At 50.6% G+C, this 19,195-nt stretch overlaps 6 protein-coding genes across 6 annotated transcripts; 1 reads left to right on the top strand and 5 right to left on the bottom strand.

Annotated features, from left to right (window-relative positions):
* Positions 1 to 1,440: 1,440 nt before the first annotated feature.
* CORC01_05736 (carboxylesterase) lies at positions 1,441 to 5,127 on the bottom strand (the record flags this gene model as incomplete). The annotated part of the gene is made up of 7 exons (XM_022617378.1): positions 1,441 to 1,548; positions 3,289 to 3,822; positions 3,886 to 4,227; positions 4,285 to 4,469; positions 4,529 to 4,645; positions 4,704 to 4,879; positions 4,961 to 5,127. 7 exons carry the CDS (start codon positions 5,125 to 5,127, stop codon positions 1,441 to 1,443), a joined length of 1,629 nt encoding a protein of 542 aa, XP_022476195.1.
* Positions 5,128 to 5,945: 818 nt separating this feature from the next.
* On the bottom strand, positions 5,946 to 7,803 carry CORC01_05735 (carboxylesterase; the record flags this gene model as incomplete). The annotated part of the gene is made up of 5 exons (XM_022617377.1): positions 5,946 to 6,539; positions 6,600 to 6,955; positions 7,048 to 7,223; positions 7,389 to 7,571; positions 7,631 to 7,803. 5 exons carry the CDS (start codon positions 7,801 to 7,803, stop codon positions 5,946 to 5,948), a joined length of 1,482 nt encoding a protein of 493 aa, XP_022476194.1.
* A 524-nt stretch (positions 7,804 to 8,327) lies between these two features.
* CORC01_05734 (uncharacterized protein) lies at positions 8,328 to 10,342 on the bottom strand (the record flags this gene model as incomplete). Its single annotated transcript, XM_022617376.1, has 5 exons — positions 8,328 to 8,417; positions 8,867 to 9,090; positions 9,146 to 9,501; positions 9,586 to 9,944; positions 10,079 to 10,342. The coding sequence occupies 5 exons, from the start codon at positions 10,340 to 10,342 to the stop codon at positions 8,328 to 8,330; spliced, it is 1,293 nt and encodes a 430-aa protein (XP_022476193.1).
* A 1,779-nt stretch (positions 10,343 to 12,121) lies between these two features.
* CORC01_05733 (uncharacterized protein) lies at positions 12,122 to 13,872 on the bottom strand (the record flags this gene model as incomplete). Its single annotated transcript, XM_022617375.1, has 3 exons — positions 12,122 to 12,864; positions 12,927 to 13,230; positions 13,291 to 13,872. The coding sequence occupies 3 exons, from the start codon at positions 13,870 to 13,872 to the stop codon at positions 12,122 to 12,124; spliced, it is 1,629 nt and encodes a 542-aa protein (XP_022476192.1).
* A 450-nt stretch (positions 13,873 to 14,322) lies between these two features.
* CORC01_05732 (homogentisate 1,2-dioxygenase) lies at positions 14,323 to 15,847 on the top strand (the record flags this gene model as incomplete). The annotated part of the gene is made up of 2 exons (XM_022617374.1): positions 14,323 to 14,637; positions 14,702 to 15,847. 2 exons carry the CDS (start codon positions 14,323 to 14,325, stop codon positions 15,845 to 15,847), a joined length of 1,461 nt encoding a protein of 486 aa, XP_022476191.1.
* Positions 15,848 to 16,114: 267 nt separating this feature from the next.
* On the bottom strand, positions 16,115 to 17,814 carry CORC01_05731 (uncharacterized protein; the record flags this gene model as incomplete). Its single annotated transcript, XM_022617373.1, has 4 exons — positions 16,115 to 16,747; positions 16,817 to 17,208; positions 17,264 to 17,480; positions 17,548 to 17,814. 4 exons carry the CDS (start codon positions 17,812 to 17,814, stop codon positions 16,115 to 16,117), a joined length of 1,509 nt encoding a protein of 502 aa, XP_022476190.1.
* Positions 17,815 to 19,195: the final 1,381 nt, after the last annotated feature.

Genomic DNA, 19,195 nt, shown 5'->3' with positions numbered 1-19,195 from the left:
AGAGGGGCTTGTATCCGTATCCGTACAGGTAGCTGCTTTCCCCTTAAGGTGTGCGCAAAGCTAAATGAACCAGCTTTTCAGGGATAGCGAAAACGAATTACTGTGAGGTCGAACATCCGGCGAACCTTCTTTGCGCTTCTCGTTGACTTGACAGCTCATGCGCTTAGTTTGGCTCATGGCGCTTGTTGCTTCCCTTGCGAGGAAACAGTTGCGAGCCGACTCTGTGCAGAGCAGAAGAAACGGATCACTTAGAGGTCCATGTTTCTCCTTGCTGTTTCTTTTGGTCAGAGTTTTTTTTTCCCACACACCCCCCTCCCCCCTCCCCCCTCCACTTCTTCCCCTTCCCCCCTTGTGACCCTTTTGGGTTGGGAGATCTCGTGTGCTTGGACGAAGTTGCCATCGGGTGTCCCGAATGCAGTCTGTCTGTGACGCCTTTTAAAAGTCTAGTTTTCGGCAATTCGTCCTTTGTAGCCAGGCGCACAGGGCTGACCAACGGTGTGGCAGAAGCTACCACTCTGCTGGTTCAGTTTGACAGTTCATGCAATGTCAAAGATTCGACAACATTGAGCATATTTGCATTAAGCCTATTACGGTAATCAATGTTCCGGGTCGTTTTTCTCTCTCTCCTGTTTGTTCGGCATCTCCCGAGAGCCAATCGATTTCGACCGGTGAGTCTTCTTTTTTGCTGCTAGCTCATGCTATATTTTGCTAAAGACGACTGGCTCCTCTTACTCCTACACCATCTTTGTCCAGAATTGTCATGCCTCGTAATGTCATAGCCCAGTGCTTGCGCGCCCTGCCAGGAAAGAACCTTTTCGTAAGCCTAACTACAAAACGGAAAAAGAAGAAAGACTACCAAAACGTCAGAGTAGCCTGTCATCCAAACTCGCCTTACTCGGTCCTTTTCAGCTTTTCTTGATCAGATTTAGCGTATTTGCAAAGCTTGAGGAACGGTTCGCAAGCCAGCACCTCTTCGGGGCGGATGGTGAGCATGCGTCGAAGGTTTTCTGTCACTGCAGATTGGGTCAATAACCTCTCGATCCTTTTGTCGATGCACTTGGTCGTAGACCTGTAGAATGCCCCGGCTCGTCTTATTGCGATATATGCCCGTCGACGATGCCCCAGGTCAGGCCGATGCCCCCACTACCATGACGATCGTCAGCACAACCTGCGCGCTACAGGCGACGGAAATTACCGAGCAAAATGAGAAAAGGGCATACAAGGGGTTGCAGAGGTGTGCTGCGTCTACAGTGAGCAAAACACCCGGCCGGCAATCATTCTCTTGGCTAACCGTGAATGGACCTCGTATGCACTGATGTCGACTAGCCTGTACCCGTCGGACTTAGGGTGTCCAGGTAATAAACTTCTTAAGTCCTAAACCTCTCCGGCTGCCTGCCGAGAATCTCATCGGACGTCAAGCTCCCGTAGCTTCACCACACGTTACATGTCACAAGCCGTCTTGGTGATTTTGGCCGCCATGAACCAGGTCTTTGAGCCCAGAATGAAGTTGGAGTCTGTGGAGCCAAAGCGGCCAAAGTCGTAGTAGACCTGTGAGCTCATCAATCCGTCGACTTTGAAGCACGCGGACAGAACCACTTAGACAACGGGCCGAATGAGTTGAGGGTATGACCTACGTTTGCGGCCACGATCTGCTCGTCCCATGTCCTACCAAGGAAATTCGTTCCCAGACAACAATCGCCGCACAATGCTGTTCGCCCCTTCGCACCCAATAACAAAGTCCGCAAAAAAGCTGTGACTTGTCCCCTGTGTCCCCGTTCTCCAGCTCGATCCAGGCCCGAGAATCGTCCTGACCGATGGCTGCCACCCGATGATGAAACAAGTACGTGACTGATGACAGATGCTACTAGTGAACGTAGATTAACTGCGCCATGTTGCACGAGGGCAGTGCAACCATGCAATCTGGGGCATCAACATCAATCTCGTTGCTGATGCCCGCAATGCACACGTTCTCCCTTCCTGGGTTGCGCCATACGACCCCGTCGGAAAGAAACCCGTTTTCCCGAAGGTCGCACCCCAGATCAGTACGATTCAAGACCTTCATCGCCGGGTGGAGCGTAGTGTGTGACTCTCGGCTTCTCATCGAGCTCTCCAATGTCTGCTCGACGATCGTAACGGGAATGGCGCCCCGACCCAGCAGCAGCCCCGAAAGCTACACTGCAGGGCCGGCCCCGACAATGATAACCTAAACCGCACGCTCAGTCAAAGTTTGATAGTGGACGGGTCGGTGTGTTTACGTTCCTCAGCCCTGGGGACGTGGTTAGCTAGTCAGTATGCTTGTCAAAGAAGGTTCGGTCACTCGAATGTAATCGGGTTACCACGAAGAAAAGAGGGAGGCTGTCGGGGGGTTGGGAGGGGAAGGCTCGGAGGGTCCATTCGGACGAGATTGGTGTTGATGATGTGTATGGTTCGATACAGTTGGTGTTCACTTTTAAGTTGGCTATGCCTCGGTACAGGATCCGCTGTCAAAGTAAATGAAGGTTGATCAGATATGAACTAGTTGGAAGTTGGAAGGATGATACGCTGCTCACTGGCCCAAAGTCTCAAGTGAATTCGGCATGATCCCCGTCCCCCCGCGTCCGCCACCGGCGCGGGCACCGGAACCCCTCCACATCCAGGATGAACGCTCGCCGGGCTTAGCGTCCACAAACACCCGTGGACCCCACCCTCCATCAACCAGCGATGTAACAATGTGGTGTGTGTTCCCCACATGGGATGGGGTCCTATCTAGGTAGATTGCCCTAGTTTTCTCTTCATCAGGCATCCAGTGTGGCCCCCAGATTGTAGCCCTGACTATTTTCGGCATGGCTGTATTTAAAAAAAAAAATAAAAAAATCGAACGGTTTGCGGAGTCTCTGTGACAAAAAAGCAGCGAGTTAAACCCCGCAACCGTCGTCCCGTCGGAAAGAGGGGCCCTGTGAGGTAGGTGGTAGCGTCTTGAGAGCCGGCGCGAGCAGGCATTTCCACTTACATGGCCATGTACGGAGGTATCCTCACACATACGCCCGTATGCACAGAGGGATCCAAGATGCTGTCAAGTCTGGTTGGGCGAGTCATATCTCTTCGATTCGGGGGCGGTAACAAGAATAGTGGGACTTTGGGAAATCACAAATCGACAGAGCCTCCAGTAGCCAAAACTTTGGAAGTATTGAAACTACTGCAGAATACTAACTAACAAAAGTACTGTGGCGTGCATGTGCCTGGTACTTTGCAAGTGCAACTATCTTAGTTTACTAAGCTTATCCTGCCGGCAGCAAGACAAAAGAACACCTTATCCAACGTCTCCGAAGGAACCGTGTGCAGAAACTCCGCCTGCTCCGTTCGTCTACGGAGCTTGACGTCGACGCTATCAACTTCTTGGAACATCCCGTATGGTCCAAACGCTGCATAGCTACCCAGCTCCCACGGTTCCTTGGAGTGAAGGAACCTGATCAGTGACCTGCGCATCTGCTCGCCAGTCTTTTGTGCGCCGGGGGAAAAGGACAGATCGAATCCACCAAATAGAAAAAGCAAATCCACCGCGTGATGAGCTCCATTCGAAGGCTGCCAAGGATTGCACTCATCGACGAGATATCGGTAGGCGGGTCTGTTCGCTGCCCTAAATAGGCGAGCAAGATTCTCCGCTGGGAGGAGAAATTTGTAATCGTTGATGAAGTCCAACGCCCCTATCTTGCAAGAAGAAGGTCTGTCAGGGCGAATGTTGTAGAGTTTCTTAAGCGTGTCCTGATGTTCGCCAGCATAGTCGAAAGCTCGAACAATGTCGGCAACATCCATTTCCCAAATGCCAGCCCGCCAGAGAACGGCCTGTTCGTAACGGTCGATTAATGAGACGGAAGACAATTAGCTCCAAGCGTTGAGTGTACATACCTCGTCTTGAACGTCACCTATCATTATGCTCTCCGCAGCCCCTGTTGCCGTTTCCCACCCAAGAAGAGTAGGATCCACTTGGAGGAACCACGAATGTATTCCGGCTAGTTCCATAGCTTCCACCAGTTTTTCAACAGGGGCTGTGCTCAAGTCAAAGTGACCCAGTGTACGAAGATGACTGCGGAGCGTTTGACGCAGAGAAGAAGCCTTTGCCTCTGTTTGAGGAGGAGAGAGGTACAGCGAGCCGGAGGAGAGAATAATCCTCCTGATTGGAAGGCCGGCCGCCAAGTGGGCGTGGCAGTATACCGCTCCAGCACTTTCTCCAGCCAGTGAGACATCATTCTACGGAAGCCCGTCAGTGGTCTGGCGCTCTTGGCAGAAGGGAGCGTGACTTATTACAGGGTCACCTCCAAAATCCGAAATGTGGTCTTTGACCCAACTCAGAGCCAATGATTGATCTTTCAGGGCAAGGTTGCCGGGGCTGCTTTCATCTCCGAACGCGAAGATATTCAGTCTATACTGAACTGTCACGACGATGACGGGGTTTGCCAAGAGTAGGGAATCTTCCACTATTCTTCTCGTGTCTAGATTCACGGTTGTTAGTGGCTAGTAAGTGTATGTACCTATATGCTAGCGCCAAGACGATACTTTTCATCCAGGATCTTTGAGCCCGGCTGAGGGGACATAGCGGAGGACAGGGCGCACTTCGTACCGCATACCCCAGAGGCCGCGCTGCCAAAAGTAACTGCCTGTGATCCGCCTGAGATGTCCGTGTTAGTCGAAAACTCGGCCCCTTTTTTCCCCATCGACAAGCATACCGTGGATCCAGACCAAAACAGGCAATCTTTGGCCGGTCGGCAGTTGCTGTGAGTTGGGCACCGTAACGTCCAAGTTGAGGCATCGAAACTCGTCTTCGGCCTCATCCGGCAGCCTGTGCTCAAAAGGTATACGCAATAAGTGACCTACATCAACCTTCACTTGAGGACATCGAGGGCTGCGATCACAAGAAACTAGTCAGCCTTGCTTCAGCCTTCATCTCTCTCAATTGTTCAGACCGGACGTCAAAAGAACGTACCCAAACTCAGTGCAGTTTATCTCTTGTGGCGAGATCGCTATAGGCCCGGGTTCCGCAAATCGCGAAACAATGTTGCCGTATGGGATGCCTCTAAATTGTACGATCATCCCCACGTCAACGCCAAGTAGAGTTGAACCCAGAGATTTGCTTTCCAATCTATAGGCCATCGTTGTTTCAATAGCATAGCATAGAAGGAACAGAGTTACGCTAGTTCTGACAGAATATTCGACTGTAATCCGAGCTTCAGGCCATTTCCGTAGGACAGGAGACAACGGATGAAAGACCAAGTGTCAGTCAGGTGGAGGACACTGGACGAGTAACAATGCATGTGGTTTCTCCGCGGCCATGAAATCTGTCTTCGCAAGTCGACCCCGCATCAGGTGACTATTTCCGCGGCGATCACGCACGCATAGAACACTCACTCCCCTTCTGCTTCGACATTGAACCGCAGCTGAGCTACCACTAAGCCACAAATAAATCTCGTGAGTAATCGCTTTGAATTACTGATCAGGAATCCCGATGATCATTCAAGGCTCACAGACATCTTGAGTGGGTGTTGTGCCAAGAGTAGACTTTGAAGCAACAAGTGTTTGGTGTCTTAATCGCTGTCGGAATCGAAGTCCAATTCGACCGCTGAGTCAGTGGATCCAACGAATCCACCGCTCTGGCCCAAATAAGCCGGCATACGATTTCCGGCCTGTAGCGCCAATCTCCTACTTTCACATTACGCATACGCAGTATCATCAGAATACAATCCTAATTGAACCTAATTCTTCGTCGCCTATCCAACCGTACGATTGATTAGCCTGTCATATACGATACCGGCAATCGCAGATTCAAAGAGTATTAAGAATCAATATGTGGGGGACATAACAATTTGAACATGCCGGAGATACGGGAGATTCTTCTAGAGATTGACGAATACCCCCGAAATGCTTGGCAAGGATCCCCTCGCCTGGAATTCTCTTTTTGGTCTGTGGAGTGTCTATTGAGAGACCAGGAAAGCCCCCCAAGCCTCCAGCAGCGAATCTAGCCCAATCTTTTCACCCAGCTCGAGCAGCAAATCATATCGTGCCGGGTTTGCCCCGGCCTCCTTGTAAGCTCTCGTCCCATCTTGGTACAGCATCCGCCCGCCAGCATCTTGAAACGGCTGCCATGGAGCTTGACCATGAACAAAGTCAATTATATCAGTGAGAAACAGTTCGGCGGACTTTCGCTGCGTGTCTCCGAGATGTTCGTTATAGTTTTGGAATAGGAATGCAACGTCGAGGACATGGGTACTGTAGCCCCTGAACGGTCCTTCCCACGGGTTAGCCTCGGCAAACTCTAACAAATAGGCGTCGCCGGGAAAGCTTTTGACGAATGACTCTGCCGGCGCTCGAAATCCAATATCGGAGGCGAATTGCAGGATTCGGATGAAAGCCTCGTCGTCGCTTGTGATGTCACTAATGCCGTATGCCTGCAGAATTTGTCCAGCGCTGTCGACATGGTGCGACAGAGCTGCGTTGATGATTCGAGTGAACGAGGCTGCGATGTTCTTCTTGCGCTGCAAGAGACCCATAAACCCAAAAATGCTCGCCTGCGTGATTGGTTATTGACATTACGCCGAGAATGTGGCCGAAATGTTGATGGAACTTACATCCAAGGGAGCGTATCCGACCATGACAGCTTTGTACGAGGTTGTCTCGGGAACTAGCTTCCCAGCTGACGCTGTTTCGAAGGTCGGAACAAACGGAATCGTGGCCTCATCCAGGACCGGCAAGAAAGGAAGACTTTTGCCAATCTTCAAAGACAGGTCTTCGGGGGATGCCCTTGACAAGATCCTGATACGTTCACCTGATCTAACATCTTCAGCTCCCAAAGCTTTGAGAACGCCATTGTACGCCTGCTCAGCCACTCCCAGATCCAAGGGTGCGAGCGCAGGCGGAGAGCCCCCCAGGATGATGAGTTGAGACGCAAGAGCCTTTTCAGAGTACAGGAGGCGGCTCGCCGAGACTAGTCAAAGTCAGAATTGCACCTCGGTGTCGGAAGTCGAGACCGAAGGAAGTCGAGACCGAAGGACGTCGAGACCGAAGTACGAGACTTACCACCGCCGGCGCTTTCACCAACCACAGTCACATGCTGAGGATCACCCCCGAACCCAGAGACGTATTTTCCCACCCATTCCAGCGCTATCCTCTGATCGTGATGGCCTTGGTTGCTCTTGAACCCCGCCTTGCGGAGTTCTTCTGATGTCAGAAATCCGGGCATCCCGAGGCGGTAGCTATTCAGCCAGGTTAGTCGAGAAAGTTACAACGGCTCGTGTGTTTATGTTGAAGACACGCCATACTTGATGTTGATAGCGATGAGAGGCTTTCCAATCTTGTTTGACCATTGCACTATGCGCTTGGTGTCATATTGTGGCCATCAGTTGGACCCGGTGGCAAACCCTCCGCCATGAATGAAGACCAGAACAGGGAGCCGCTTCGAATCATTGCTATTCAGGGGTGCTGTGAGGTTCAGATTGAGACATTCCGTCCCCGAAATTCCCGGAAACTCAGCTGTTGGGATTGACTTCTGAATGATGATGTGTTCATTCTTGACCCCTTCCGGATCGGAAATGGCTTGCGGACTGAGAGACACAGTGTTATCAGTGATTTGACATTGTCGAAGAAAATAAGGATATCGTACCCATGGTGTGTAGCGTTCGCTCCACTCCCATCGTACTGAACAAGCTTCGAATTGTCGAACCAGTGCTCCAACGTAGCATACTTGAGGCCGAGAAACTGGATCACGTCGTCGGACGCTTGGCCCTCCACTTTCCCAATGATGGGGTGGTCAAAGATTTGTACCGTCAAAGCCATTTTCTGAATTTCAGAGCTTATGGGACGTCAGTAACCCTGACAGTTACTCGGAAAGGAGGTGAAGTGAGGGATGGTGGGTATAGTTTGGTCGGTGGACTGGAGGCAGCTAGATTACGATGTTCTCGCAACTGGCCGAAGACTTAAGCAAAGCTTTTAGAAAGAGAGATCATCAACCTGAGGAATCGAGTGTCTTCACAGATGCCTCTACCGCTAGATTTCAAAGTCGTCAACAATGCCAACTTCTTTCGTTCAGGGTGAGTAATCGGATGACTCGGAATAACTCAAAACGACTTCATGCGATGTGTCTCGTCGCTCCGTTGAAGCTGCTGATAGCTGCCCCACATTACCCCGCATGGAGTCTTACCAGCCGTGCCCACAACCAGCTTGATAGCTCTCCACATTGAGTATTGGCTGAGAGGATCGCGTCAGCAACGTGTCAAGCCTCCAACAGGCCGTAAGCATTGGCTACTTTACGAATGTATGTTCGACAATGTTCTCGGCGCAAACTAGGGTTTCTGATTCACCTATGGCGACAGCGAAGCCCCGTGCTTGCTTGGAGTGTTATCTTGGAGACCGTAGCACAGCGTCCAGCTCATGCCGCTGGTACCGTGGCGCTGGTCCGCCTCAGTCACGCGTGTTATCGTATTCGCTGTACTGCTCTGACTACGCTTTGATCCACGTCACATATCCTCATGGTGATGAAGCCATGTCTTATCAAGTGCTGACTTTGGGCTGATCGCGAGATTGATTGGCTAGGACTGCAGGTTTTTGGTCGCAGGGCATCATGGCGAAGGATCTTGCCTGCACCGCACAAGATTACTCGCCCGTTTCTTGACTACTGATCACACACCAGCGGGAAGACAGACGCTGGATATAATTCCTAAAGCATAATGCAGATTCGGTCTTCCAGGATGCACTATTTCTATGGTGGAAAAGCATGTCCAGCAGCCTCATTTCTTGGTCGTATGCTCGTGCCAATCGCTCTAAAACATCACCCATGCGGACCGTGATACCCCATACCCACACCTTACAACTCCCTGTTAACTATCGGCTGACTGAATACATGGGCAAGCACGTGAGCTTGGAATGTGTAGCTTACATCTTGAAGGAGGAGACTGCAAGTTTTGGCTAGGCCGGCAGCGATCGACGTGCTTCCGTTTGCACCATAGTCCGCTTCCTCAAGGACGTCTTTCATCTTCTCAAGCAGACCCAGCTCAGCTGCACTTGGTCCGATACCTTTTCGCATGTCTAATTCGATCGAATGCGCCCACTTGGTGGTGAAGAGTGCTTTTCAGATTAGCCTACCCCTTTCATCGTCTGAATACGGCTCGGCGGCACAAACCATTGTCCCACGCTACCACCGCGTGCTCCACGCTCCATCGGAAAGCAGCTGTTTTTCGTACGAGCATGTGTCCCATACGCATTGGTATGACGAAGCCTTCCAGTGTCTTCTCGATGGCCTTGAGGACATGCACGTCTCTTTCTACTTTCGTGTTGGCAAATGTGGCGACACAGCTGTCAATGGTACTTGGATCTTCGGCGAGTAGACTGAGACGGTCAAACCTCGCCGTGTTATCAAACAGTCGAATGTGAGCGGCCCTTAGTATCGCTTGTGAGCTGAAACACAGCGACGGAATATTGTTGTCGTCCATGTCCTCAAGCTGTGACACTCTGGCTTGGTTCAACAGCCCGCAACACCTGTCCAATGAGCTTAGGCCATTTGTGACAAGTGAGTTTCCCAGAGCATGTTGTCCAGTTATTGATCGAAAGGATTAAACGGACGAGGTTTGTGAGACCTGGTGAAGTTGCCATGTGTGCACGAGTACGGCATCCATCAGGACGAGCGCGGTGAATGGCGAGATGTGATATGATTCAAATCTAGAATCATCCGTGTTCTCATATAAGACGTCTTTGAGAATGTCTTTGGTAGTCCTGGAGTTCCTCTTGCTGTGGCTGGCTCGCAACTCTCGCCACTCGTTGGCCGATGACGCATTCCAGAGGTTTTCGTCGTGGAAGTGTTCGATCTCAAGGTCCTGGCTGGCATTGAAAGCTGGACTGAGGCCGTAGATGACAATGTTGACTGTGCTCGCCACGTAAATGGCACCGAGCAGCCTCTTCCATGATTCGCGTTGCAACCAAATCTGCCCAGGTCGATTTCAGGACATCTAGGTTTTCGCTTTTGAGCTGGTGCCGGACCTTTGTGTACAGCTGCAGAGTTATAAGCATTTGCTAAGGGAGGCTTGTTAGGCAATGTGAAATCTCTGCAGGAGCTTACCAAGGTAAAATAGGTATTCTCCCCTATAGACCGGGCTGCCAAGTCGTTGTCACCACTAAAGGTAGCAAAGAATGTTAACAGAAATTTGGTTTGTAAAACCCCAAGCGGACAGTCTCTTGTCAGAATCTTGACAGTGATTAGTATTACAATACGCGTAGAACATGTGGAGTGACGACCAACCGGCTCGATCAACCGCAGCGCAAGATCCCATAGACGACGTGCTCGACAACGATCCAGGCGGTACAAGGCGCCAATACTACACATGGCAAGAATCAGGGGGCTGGGAATATCATCCTGTGCGATAATTTGTAGGTGAATGAGCGGTAGATGACAGTGATAGCACTCCACATAACTGGAGAGAAAACTCTGACAAGCTTTCAAGGGAGGTATGTCTTTCGATATGTCAGGACCGGTCAACCGCTTATTCACATCTTTTCACATTGAATCATGCATATGCTGGTCCATGGTTAATTTCAGCTTCGGCGTTGGCTTATTCTCAACCAGGCGAGGAAGGTTGCGATTCGGAGCAGCTGGGGACTTTTGTTTTATGGCGCCTGCCGCAGAATCTATATCTGCTTGGAGAGAGCTCCTATCGAACGAACATGGCTGCTCTGGGGTACTAATTATCGACTCCTTTGGGGATCCTAAATCACAGTCTGGGCTCAACGATAACCCCATCCAGTTCGGAGCATCAAGTAACCCAAAACCATGTGTGAAATCAAATATCTCTTCAGGCATTGGCAATAGCGACTGTGCAGTTGGATCTGCAAGGAAAGAGTCCAATGACCCAAGAGCTGAGCCGCTATCTGTAAGCGGAGGGTGACCGTTTGGTATACAGTTCCCGTCTTTGGTCTCTTCGGTGAGTTGATTTTGTAATCGACCAAGGCCCCGAGGCGTCATGCTGCCACACGGCTCGTTGGGATTGGCGTCGAAAAATGTCTCGAAGATGTCTGTTGGACTCGAACTAGAGGCATTGTGAAAGTACAGAGGAGTGAAAACCGCCTCTCCATATGGTCGAAATTGATGGGCATCTTGCAAGCTATCCTTTGACTGTGTTGCAACCACGAGGCTTTTCGAAAACAGAGTCGATGTACGAAAGCCTCTCCTGTGCCCGTTTCCCAACGAGGGCTGACTCAAAGGAGTGCCATACGCACGACAATGTCGTCTGAGAACATTCCTTTCACTCGTAATCGTTTTTCCGACAACGCATCATCAGCGAATTTCCTTTTGTGTTTCGCGATTAGCTTCTGGTCGATGATGATGAAATGGCGCTAAGTTGTCTCGGGGAACCTAACTTTCTTGAATATGTCTTCAGACAATACTGACAAGCATAAGGCTTCTCGTTGGTGTGACTTCACTCGTGACGGATGCAGTGCTCACTGCGTTTGAAGATTTTTGGGCAATAGGCACATTTGTAAGGGCGAGCAGCACGACGAGCACGCTTCTCTCCTGCTTTGCTGGTCTCGATCGACGTGGAAAGTTGCTTCGTCGCGTGGGCGGGCAAGGATGCGGCAGAAGACAGGGGGAACAAATTTTCTCTCAATGACGGGTGAAACAGCGAAAATGGTAGCTTTGTCGATCAGGTGTATGACGGGCTTCTCGAGAATAATGTAAAACGAGCAGCATTTCAAAGACGCTGTTGAGGAGAACAGGGGGAAGGGACTGGACAAGGACGAATCAGCTTCTTGGAGTCTCCGAACTCCAGCCAGACCGCACCGTCACCGAGGATCGACATGGCGCCAAGACGGACACGGATACGGTGAGCACGCGCGGCCCGATCAGTAAGTCATTATTAACTCCTTGGTACTGCGGCAGTTGCGGAGAAAAATGTGGGGTTTATCGCATTTGTGTCCATTGGCAGTGAGAACATTGAATCTGAGAGGACTTTGTCTAAATATACCAGTTACTATTGGCCTTTATGCCCGTTTTTCCCATGCAGACGTGTGACTCTTGTATGTCACAGCTCGGACGAGACGCACCGAATGACTCGAAAGATGGAACATGGGCGGATCACTCTCCGTTAGGTCCCGCCGCGCTCAACTCCTATGCTACCACCATGCCCTTGGTGTCAACCTTGACGCTCCCCAAGTAAAACCCAACCTTCTCTGCTTGGGCCCACTCAGCTGTGAGCACTTCAGCACGTCTGCCATTACGTGGAGTGAACCGGGTTTTGAAGGGTTTGGGAAGGGTATTGATACCCGGTTCATAAGCTTCATCGGATAGATCTATCGGCAGTTCTTTGCCATTCGGATCCAACGCCGGCTCGATGTTGAAAGCCCACAGAATTTTAGCCAATGTGATGAACAGGCTATTTTCAGCTAGGTGCATGCCAGGACAGATGCGCCTCCCTCCGCCAAAATCGAAATGGTCACGAGCTTGGGCGTCACCCTGAGCGGCATAGAAGCCCGCCTTCTCAGGATAAGCCAGGTAGCGTGATGGGTTGAATTCCTCGGGATCGGTCCATTTTTCAGGGCTGAAGTGCAACACGTATTGCGGGATGGCGACGACAGTATTCTTGGGGATGTAATAGTCCTTGTAGAATACGTCCGACGTGGTGTAATGAGGGCTTCCAATTGTAGTGACCGGCCGGATGCGGAGGATCTCCTTGACAATCGCTCTGATATACGGTAGACTCGGTTCGTCTGAAAATGTTGGTGATCTATCATCGCCAATGACGCGCGATAATTCCTCGTTTGCAGTATCCTGGACGCTGGGGTTCGCAGATAGATATAGAATGCAGCTGTTCAACGCCGACGAGGTTGTCTCAGAGCCGGCCTCAATCATTGCTTTACTGAGAGTTAGTATTCCGCCGGCGATTTCCAGAACAGTCAGAAGATCTTTCACTTACAGCCTGCAACAAAACCGGCTTGAACATCAGTGACACCAAGTTTCTCAAAATCCGACTCCATAAACTGTTTCACGAAGCACTCGGGGGCTTTCTTCTCAGCCACTGAAGTCTTCAAGTCATTCCAGTAGAGCATCCAGATATTCCTCTGCCTTTCGTAGGCACGAATAGCAGCAGGCCGCCACCACTGGAAAAACCATGGAAGATTGGCGAGCGGAGGAAACATGTCAGCGATGTATGCGCCAGGTTGTGCAACTTCGGTAAAGTCTTTCAACAGCTGGTAAATCTGGCGCACATCGTCGCAATCCTGCTTTTTAGTTAGATACATTTCTATAGAAGAAGAATCGATGAGAGAACAACGACATACCCAGGTAGGAACACGGCGTCCATATGTACTAGTAAGCACAACTGATGTGGTGTACCTCCGCACATGCATATAGAAACTTTCTTGATCTGCATTATCGGTCGCGATGTCGTAGATAAGTTGCTTGGCCTCAAACTCTTGAGATGGTTTGTACGTGTCGGAAGCTTTTGGTGTGAGCAGCTTGTGCACAATTGTCCGCAATTGCCGCCATTTGCTCCCATAAGTCAAAAGCAGGAGTCTGTTGCCTCCGGAGAGAAGGTCAGATAGCACCGGCATTGGCGATCTTCCAGAAGTCTTTGCCGATTGTTTGTCAAATATCTCGCGTACCGCGTCTGGGGTGTTGACGAAAACCCAGTTCTCCCAGCCAAGGCGAACTTTGACAATCTCGCCATAATCTTGCGCCCATCGCTGAAGTTGTCGATGTGGTGCTGATCCGAGCTGGAGCGCGTTACCTACAAGAGGCCATCCCTTTGGTCCTGGAATAGTCCTGTACCCCTTTGGAGTCGCAGCTCTTCCTCTCTTGATGTACAAGTGAGCCACCAGTATGGTAACTGAGAGGCAGCTTAATAATTTGAATAATGACATTGCGTTTTACCACGTTTTTGGAGCAATCAAAGTCTGCTCTGATGGAACTTGATATCAGATCGTGCAGATGACAATCTAGTAGCTATTTGTCACAAAGATTTTTTGTTCGCTAGTTAAATAGACAATATGCACACCACATTGGAGCACGAGCCCTCGGCGTCACCTTTGTCAGTCATGACAGAGACACCACATCCCCGCACACTAAGGGGGATAAGCCCGGATAGAAATCTCGTACGAGTGGTCTCAGAACCTCCCACTTGCGAATTGCCGCAGAGGGCGTGTGGAGTAGCTCCGCTACCTCACATAGCTCTATGTGGGGTGAAGCTATCCGCACTTGGAGAGGGGAGCATTCCTTTATAAAAGCGTGGGATAGCTCTATTGACCCATCGTCGTCGTGAAGCTCTCAGCATTGAACCCTCCTCGCATACGTAGAGCTAGCTTCACGTTACAATGGCAGCGCCAAAAATTCTCAAGCCGAAGGACTTCCAAAACGCCTTCCACTGGGCGGCGACGCAGCAAGACGGAGCAATTCCCTCGTTTGCGACCCGTCCTAATGATCCGTACACCTATCAGCCTGGTTTTAACAATAGCTTCGAGTCTGAGGCAATCGCCGGCACAATTCCGAGGGGCCAAAACAGCCCGAGAAGCATTAGATATGGGTTGTATGCCGAACAGGTGACGGCTTCGGCCTTCGTCGCCCCCAGGCATGCGAATAAGAAAGCCTGGCTTTACCGGTCGCGGCCAGCTGTAGCTCATCAAGGATTCGTGAGTATCTCATGTGGCATTTGGCTTCAGATTCCTGATGTGTTGCTAATTCTGCCTCTCGTAGACCGACCTTCCCGATAACAAGGACACTGAGTCGACTTTCATCCCCATCAACCCACGAGTACACGTCTCACCAACTCAATTAGCATGGAAGCCTTTCCCGATTCCCGAAGGCCAAGATCTGGACTTTGTCAATGGCCTCAAGACTGTCGCCGGTTCCGGAGATCCAACTCTTCGAGAAGGCCTCGCTACTCACGTCTACCTTTGTAACAAGAGCATGACAAAGAGGGCCATTGCAAACTCGGACGGCGACTGGCTCATTGTGCCTCAGCAGGGTGCTCTAGACATCCAAACCGAGTTTGGTTTCCTGTATGTGCAACCGGGCGAAATCTGCGTCATCCAGCGCGGCCTTCGCTTCAAGATCAACGTTGAAGGGCCGACCCGCGGATACATCCTGGAGATTTGGGGTTCCAACTGGGAGCTTCCCGAGTTGGGTCCACTGGGAGCAAATGGGTTGGCCAACGCTCGCGACTTCTTGCACCCGGTCGCCGCATACGAGGTGACGAAAGATGATCCTTGGGACATCGTGTACAAGCTCGGCGGAAAGTTCTTCAATAGTACACAACGGCACTGCCCCTTCGATGTCGTTGCATGGCACGGAAACTACGTCCCGTTCAAGTATGATCTCACCAAGTTTGTCAACGTGGGCTCCATCTCCGTGAACCACATCGATCCGTCCATCTTCTGTGTTTTGACTGCCAAGTCCCGAGACCCAGCCGCGCCTCTGGCCGACTTTTTGATCTTTTCTCCGAGATGGGATGTCGCATCTCACACGTATCGACCGCCCTACTACCACAGAAACTGCGCTTCTGAGCTGATGGGTCTGATCTATGGCGAGTATGGAGGCCGGTCCGACGAGTTCCAGCCCGGAAGTATCTCGTTCGAGTGCGGATTTGTGCCCCATGGCGTGGCATACGAGCAATTCGCTGCTGCGTCCAAGGAGGACCCTCCTCAGATGCAGATCTCGCTCGGTTCCATTGCCTTTATGTTTGAGACGAGCCGACCTCTCACAATCACCGACTATGCCTGGAACAGCAAGGAGAAGCACGAGCACGACCCCAAGATGTGGGACGATTTGGTGGACAATTTTTCCCAGTTTGAGATTGATCCAAGACTTTTGAAGTCTAACAAGGCGAACAATTGGACTTGAATGCGGTGGAGTGACAAGATAATCTTAACGATTTATGTTTTATATGTTGCAGCGGCTTCCTACCGGAGAAAAGGCTAGCATAGAATCAGGACAGGAAACGACTGCTTGGATAGCTAGGCGAGACAGACCGAGTGATAAAACTACGTGCTCAAGAACCAATTGAGAATAAGATAAGCTAATCTGTCCTTTGTAGTGGACAGCACGCCGAAAAGTGCGCAAGTGACATCCACTCCTGCGGCCATCAGAGACTACATGTAGCCTGCAGACTCAGACTATAGGGTTGTAGAATCTCATCCGATTCTGAGGATCCCATTTCGCCTTCAGCCCTCTCAACCTTTCTAACCTCCATTCATCCCATCCATAAATGGCCTCGAGTGACTCACTCCCATGGGCATAATTCACATACACCCGCAAACGCTCTGGCTCGTGGCTTGCCTCTAGCAGATGCCCTCTGAATTTCTCACCGTATTCCTGAGCAAGTGCATCGAGAGATGCGTTGGGCTTGTACATGATGTACGACGTGACTAGGATATCATCATCTCGATGCGGGAAAGCCGAGACTTTTTCGTCGACAGCTTTGACCCCGTGAGTTGAGTATCCCTCGAGGAGGAAGAATGACCCGGCGAATTCTGGGTTGCGGTTCGACATGTCGGCAATGTCATCGAAGACTCTCCGGACAGCAGGCAGATCGTACGTTTTGAGACCGATGGGATATCTCAGGCCCGTATAGCCCTTGGCGCACCCAATGCTGTCGCTGCTCATAAAGGTCAAAGCCGCCAAGTCTGGCATCGGTGCTCGGCCGGCTTCGACGTTTACGTGATAAATATCGTAGAGCGGCTTCGCGTATTCTGTGGAATTTTCGAAGGGGCCGTCGTAAATAATGGCGTACCAAATTACTGGCTGTTTTATTTTAGCTGTCGCGAAATGCCACTATCCCTTGGAGGTTGTGTCATGGGGTCGCGGACTTACTCGCTTGGGGTCGATCTCTGGGATGTTGACGAAATACATCCAGTGCGTGACTTCCGGAGGCTGAGTCTCCATCATCTGGTTGGTTAGATCGAGGACCTCCTCAAGCTTATCGCCGAGGTAGATGAATATCTGGTAAGACCACTCCGTGTTCTTGATATCGTGGATTCGATATTGCCACTCAGTGACGATACCAAAGTTGTGCCCGGCGCCCCTCAAGGCCCAAAATAGATCAGAGTTTTCATCATCAGAAGCTGTGGCGAATTCTCCATCGGGAAGAACAACTTTGGCCGACATGACTTGATCCGAAGCCAGACCATACTGGCCCTGAAGCCATCCGTGACCGCCTCCCAGAATTGGGGCAGACATACCCACGCATTCGCAAATTCCGGTCACTTTCCGTGGTCAGCATCAAATTTGAAGGGCGTCGCAAACAACTTGATCCCTTACCTGTTTGCTTCCCTGCTGCCCACAAAGTGTTGACAACCTCCTTGACATTTGCTCCGCCTCCAATCGTCACAGTCTCGCCACTCTCGTCGATGATCACCTGGTTCATACCACGAAGGTCTATGGACACCACATTTGTGGCTAAACTCAGGGAATCAGTGGCACCGTGGCCCCCAGACCTAGCAAGAAAAGGGAGGCTCTGCTCATTTGCATACCGAATCTGTGGAGATTCCAGTCGTCAGAAATGTGATACAAAAAGCGCCTAGACCACAACCCATAGAACATACTGTTGCTTGAACGTCGTCTTCACTGAACACGTTGACGACAACTCCTATGTCTGGTGCGTGCCAGTCACGCCATCTGCTGGTATAACTGTGGAAAAGTGGCCCGTCAGGGAGAACGACGGATGCGTTAGGTGATAATTGTGTGGAGAGATGTGCCCACGAGGCTGCGCGTTGGGGCACTAAAGATACCAAGCCAAGGCGGCCGAGGATGTTCTGTGATGAAATTGTTTGGTTCAGCGCCCAGGAAAGACCAAAAGCAAGCACTTCCATTTTCTCTTTTGAGTTAAGAAGCCAATGTTCGGATAGATATGTAAGGCAGATCAGAGCAATTATCACCATTCGTGCCGTGGCGTTGGGTTTTAAGGAACCCCGATTGCTGACATCACGTGCGTGCTCAGAGATGATGGGTGAGCCACGAGCTAAGTGAAGCGTGCGGAGTAGGGGATGCCGTCAGGACGAGCTTACACCTAAGTAGATCCTCGTCTAAGACACTAGATACCTATGCTGTCGACAGACGATTCAAGATTTGTATCGGTATCTCATCGTACCTTGAGGAGCTTTCCCTGCTTTTCATGACGGCTGGTCGACAGGCACCTCAATATCAGGCAGTCACCCTGATATATTCGAAATTTAAAACATTGCTGAACTACTTTGTTGTAGGTGAATTGATTATACAACCGACAAGCTGACAAAATCACACGAGTGATACCTGTACCACTATGCAAACAGCGAAAGCTCGAAGTTGAAAATGCAAACTGAATTTCGTTTTTTAAATAATGCAAAGAATTTTTTGAAAAGGCGTAGAAATAAATCTAAGAATACAATAGCGGATCCTAATGACTGAAAAGTGGACTGCTAGGACAGCCAAATATGCCTGCCCAGATAGCAAAACTGTCATCCATCATGGTGCTCGGCAGGCTCTCCCTCGTTTCCCAGAAGACATCTTCGGCAGTCTTGTCCATGGAATTCGTACGATCGCATCTCAGTGCCAAGTCCTAGGTTTGTCAAGCATTGATTCACGCTCCCTGCTCGGATGTCACGAGCGAATAATGTCGAGTCCGAGGAGAGACTCGGCAGTGGGGAAGAGACCCTGTAACTATCTTGTAGACAGCAAGCTATTCTCGTGCCTCGATTCTCGCTTTAAACACCATGATCCAAGTTCAGGTCATCCTATGTGCATGTCTTTCACCCTCGATACTTCCTTTGCTAAGGCACCCAGTGATGGTTGTTTGGGCGCTCACCCGGTGAGCACCCGTCATCTTGTTGTCTATTACTAACTCCTTCATGACCGTATGGCCGATATCTTAGTTTTTTCATTCCCTAGTGAGTCTATCTTGTTCCCGCAATTATGTATATAATTATCTCCAAAGCCTAGGGGGTCGTCCGCCTGTTTGCCTCGCATATTCGTTCTGATTGCTTGACTTTCTCTTAAGAAGAGAACTTACTTGGAAACAGCCACAGCTCTAAACGATGAATACAGGAGCTTTCGGTCGGCGTGATGGTACATCTAGCTGGTCCCGCGCAGCAAACGGAAATATAGCCAGTTGTTGATGAACGCACATATCAGGTGCCCAAATGAGGTGTAAGGTAATCAGTGGTCCAGTACTGCGATGTTACCAAATCACGGTACCCCAAGTTCCCCAACACAAAC

This window comes from Colletotrichum orchidophilum (assembly GCF_001831195.1).
Source record: "Colletotrichum orchidophilum strain IMI 309357 chromosome Unknown Scaffold_40.1, whole genome shotgun sequence".
Classification (NCBI taxonomy): domain Eukaryota; kingdom Fungi; phylum Ascomycota; class Sordariomycetes; order Glomerellales; family Glomerellaceae; genus Colletotrichum; species Colletotrichum orchidophilum.
The sequence above is the reverse complement of the archived record's forward strand: the minus strand, read 5'-3'. Positions and strand labels throughout refer to the sequence as shown.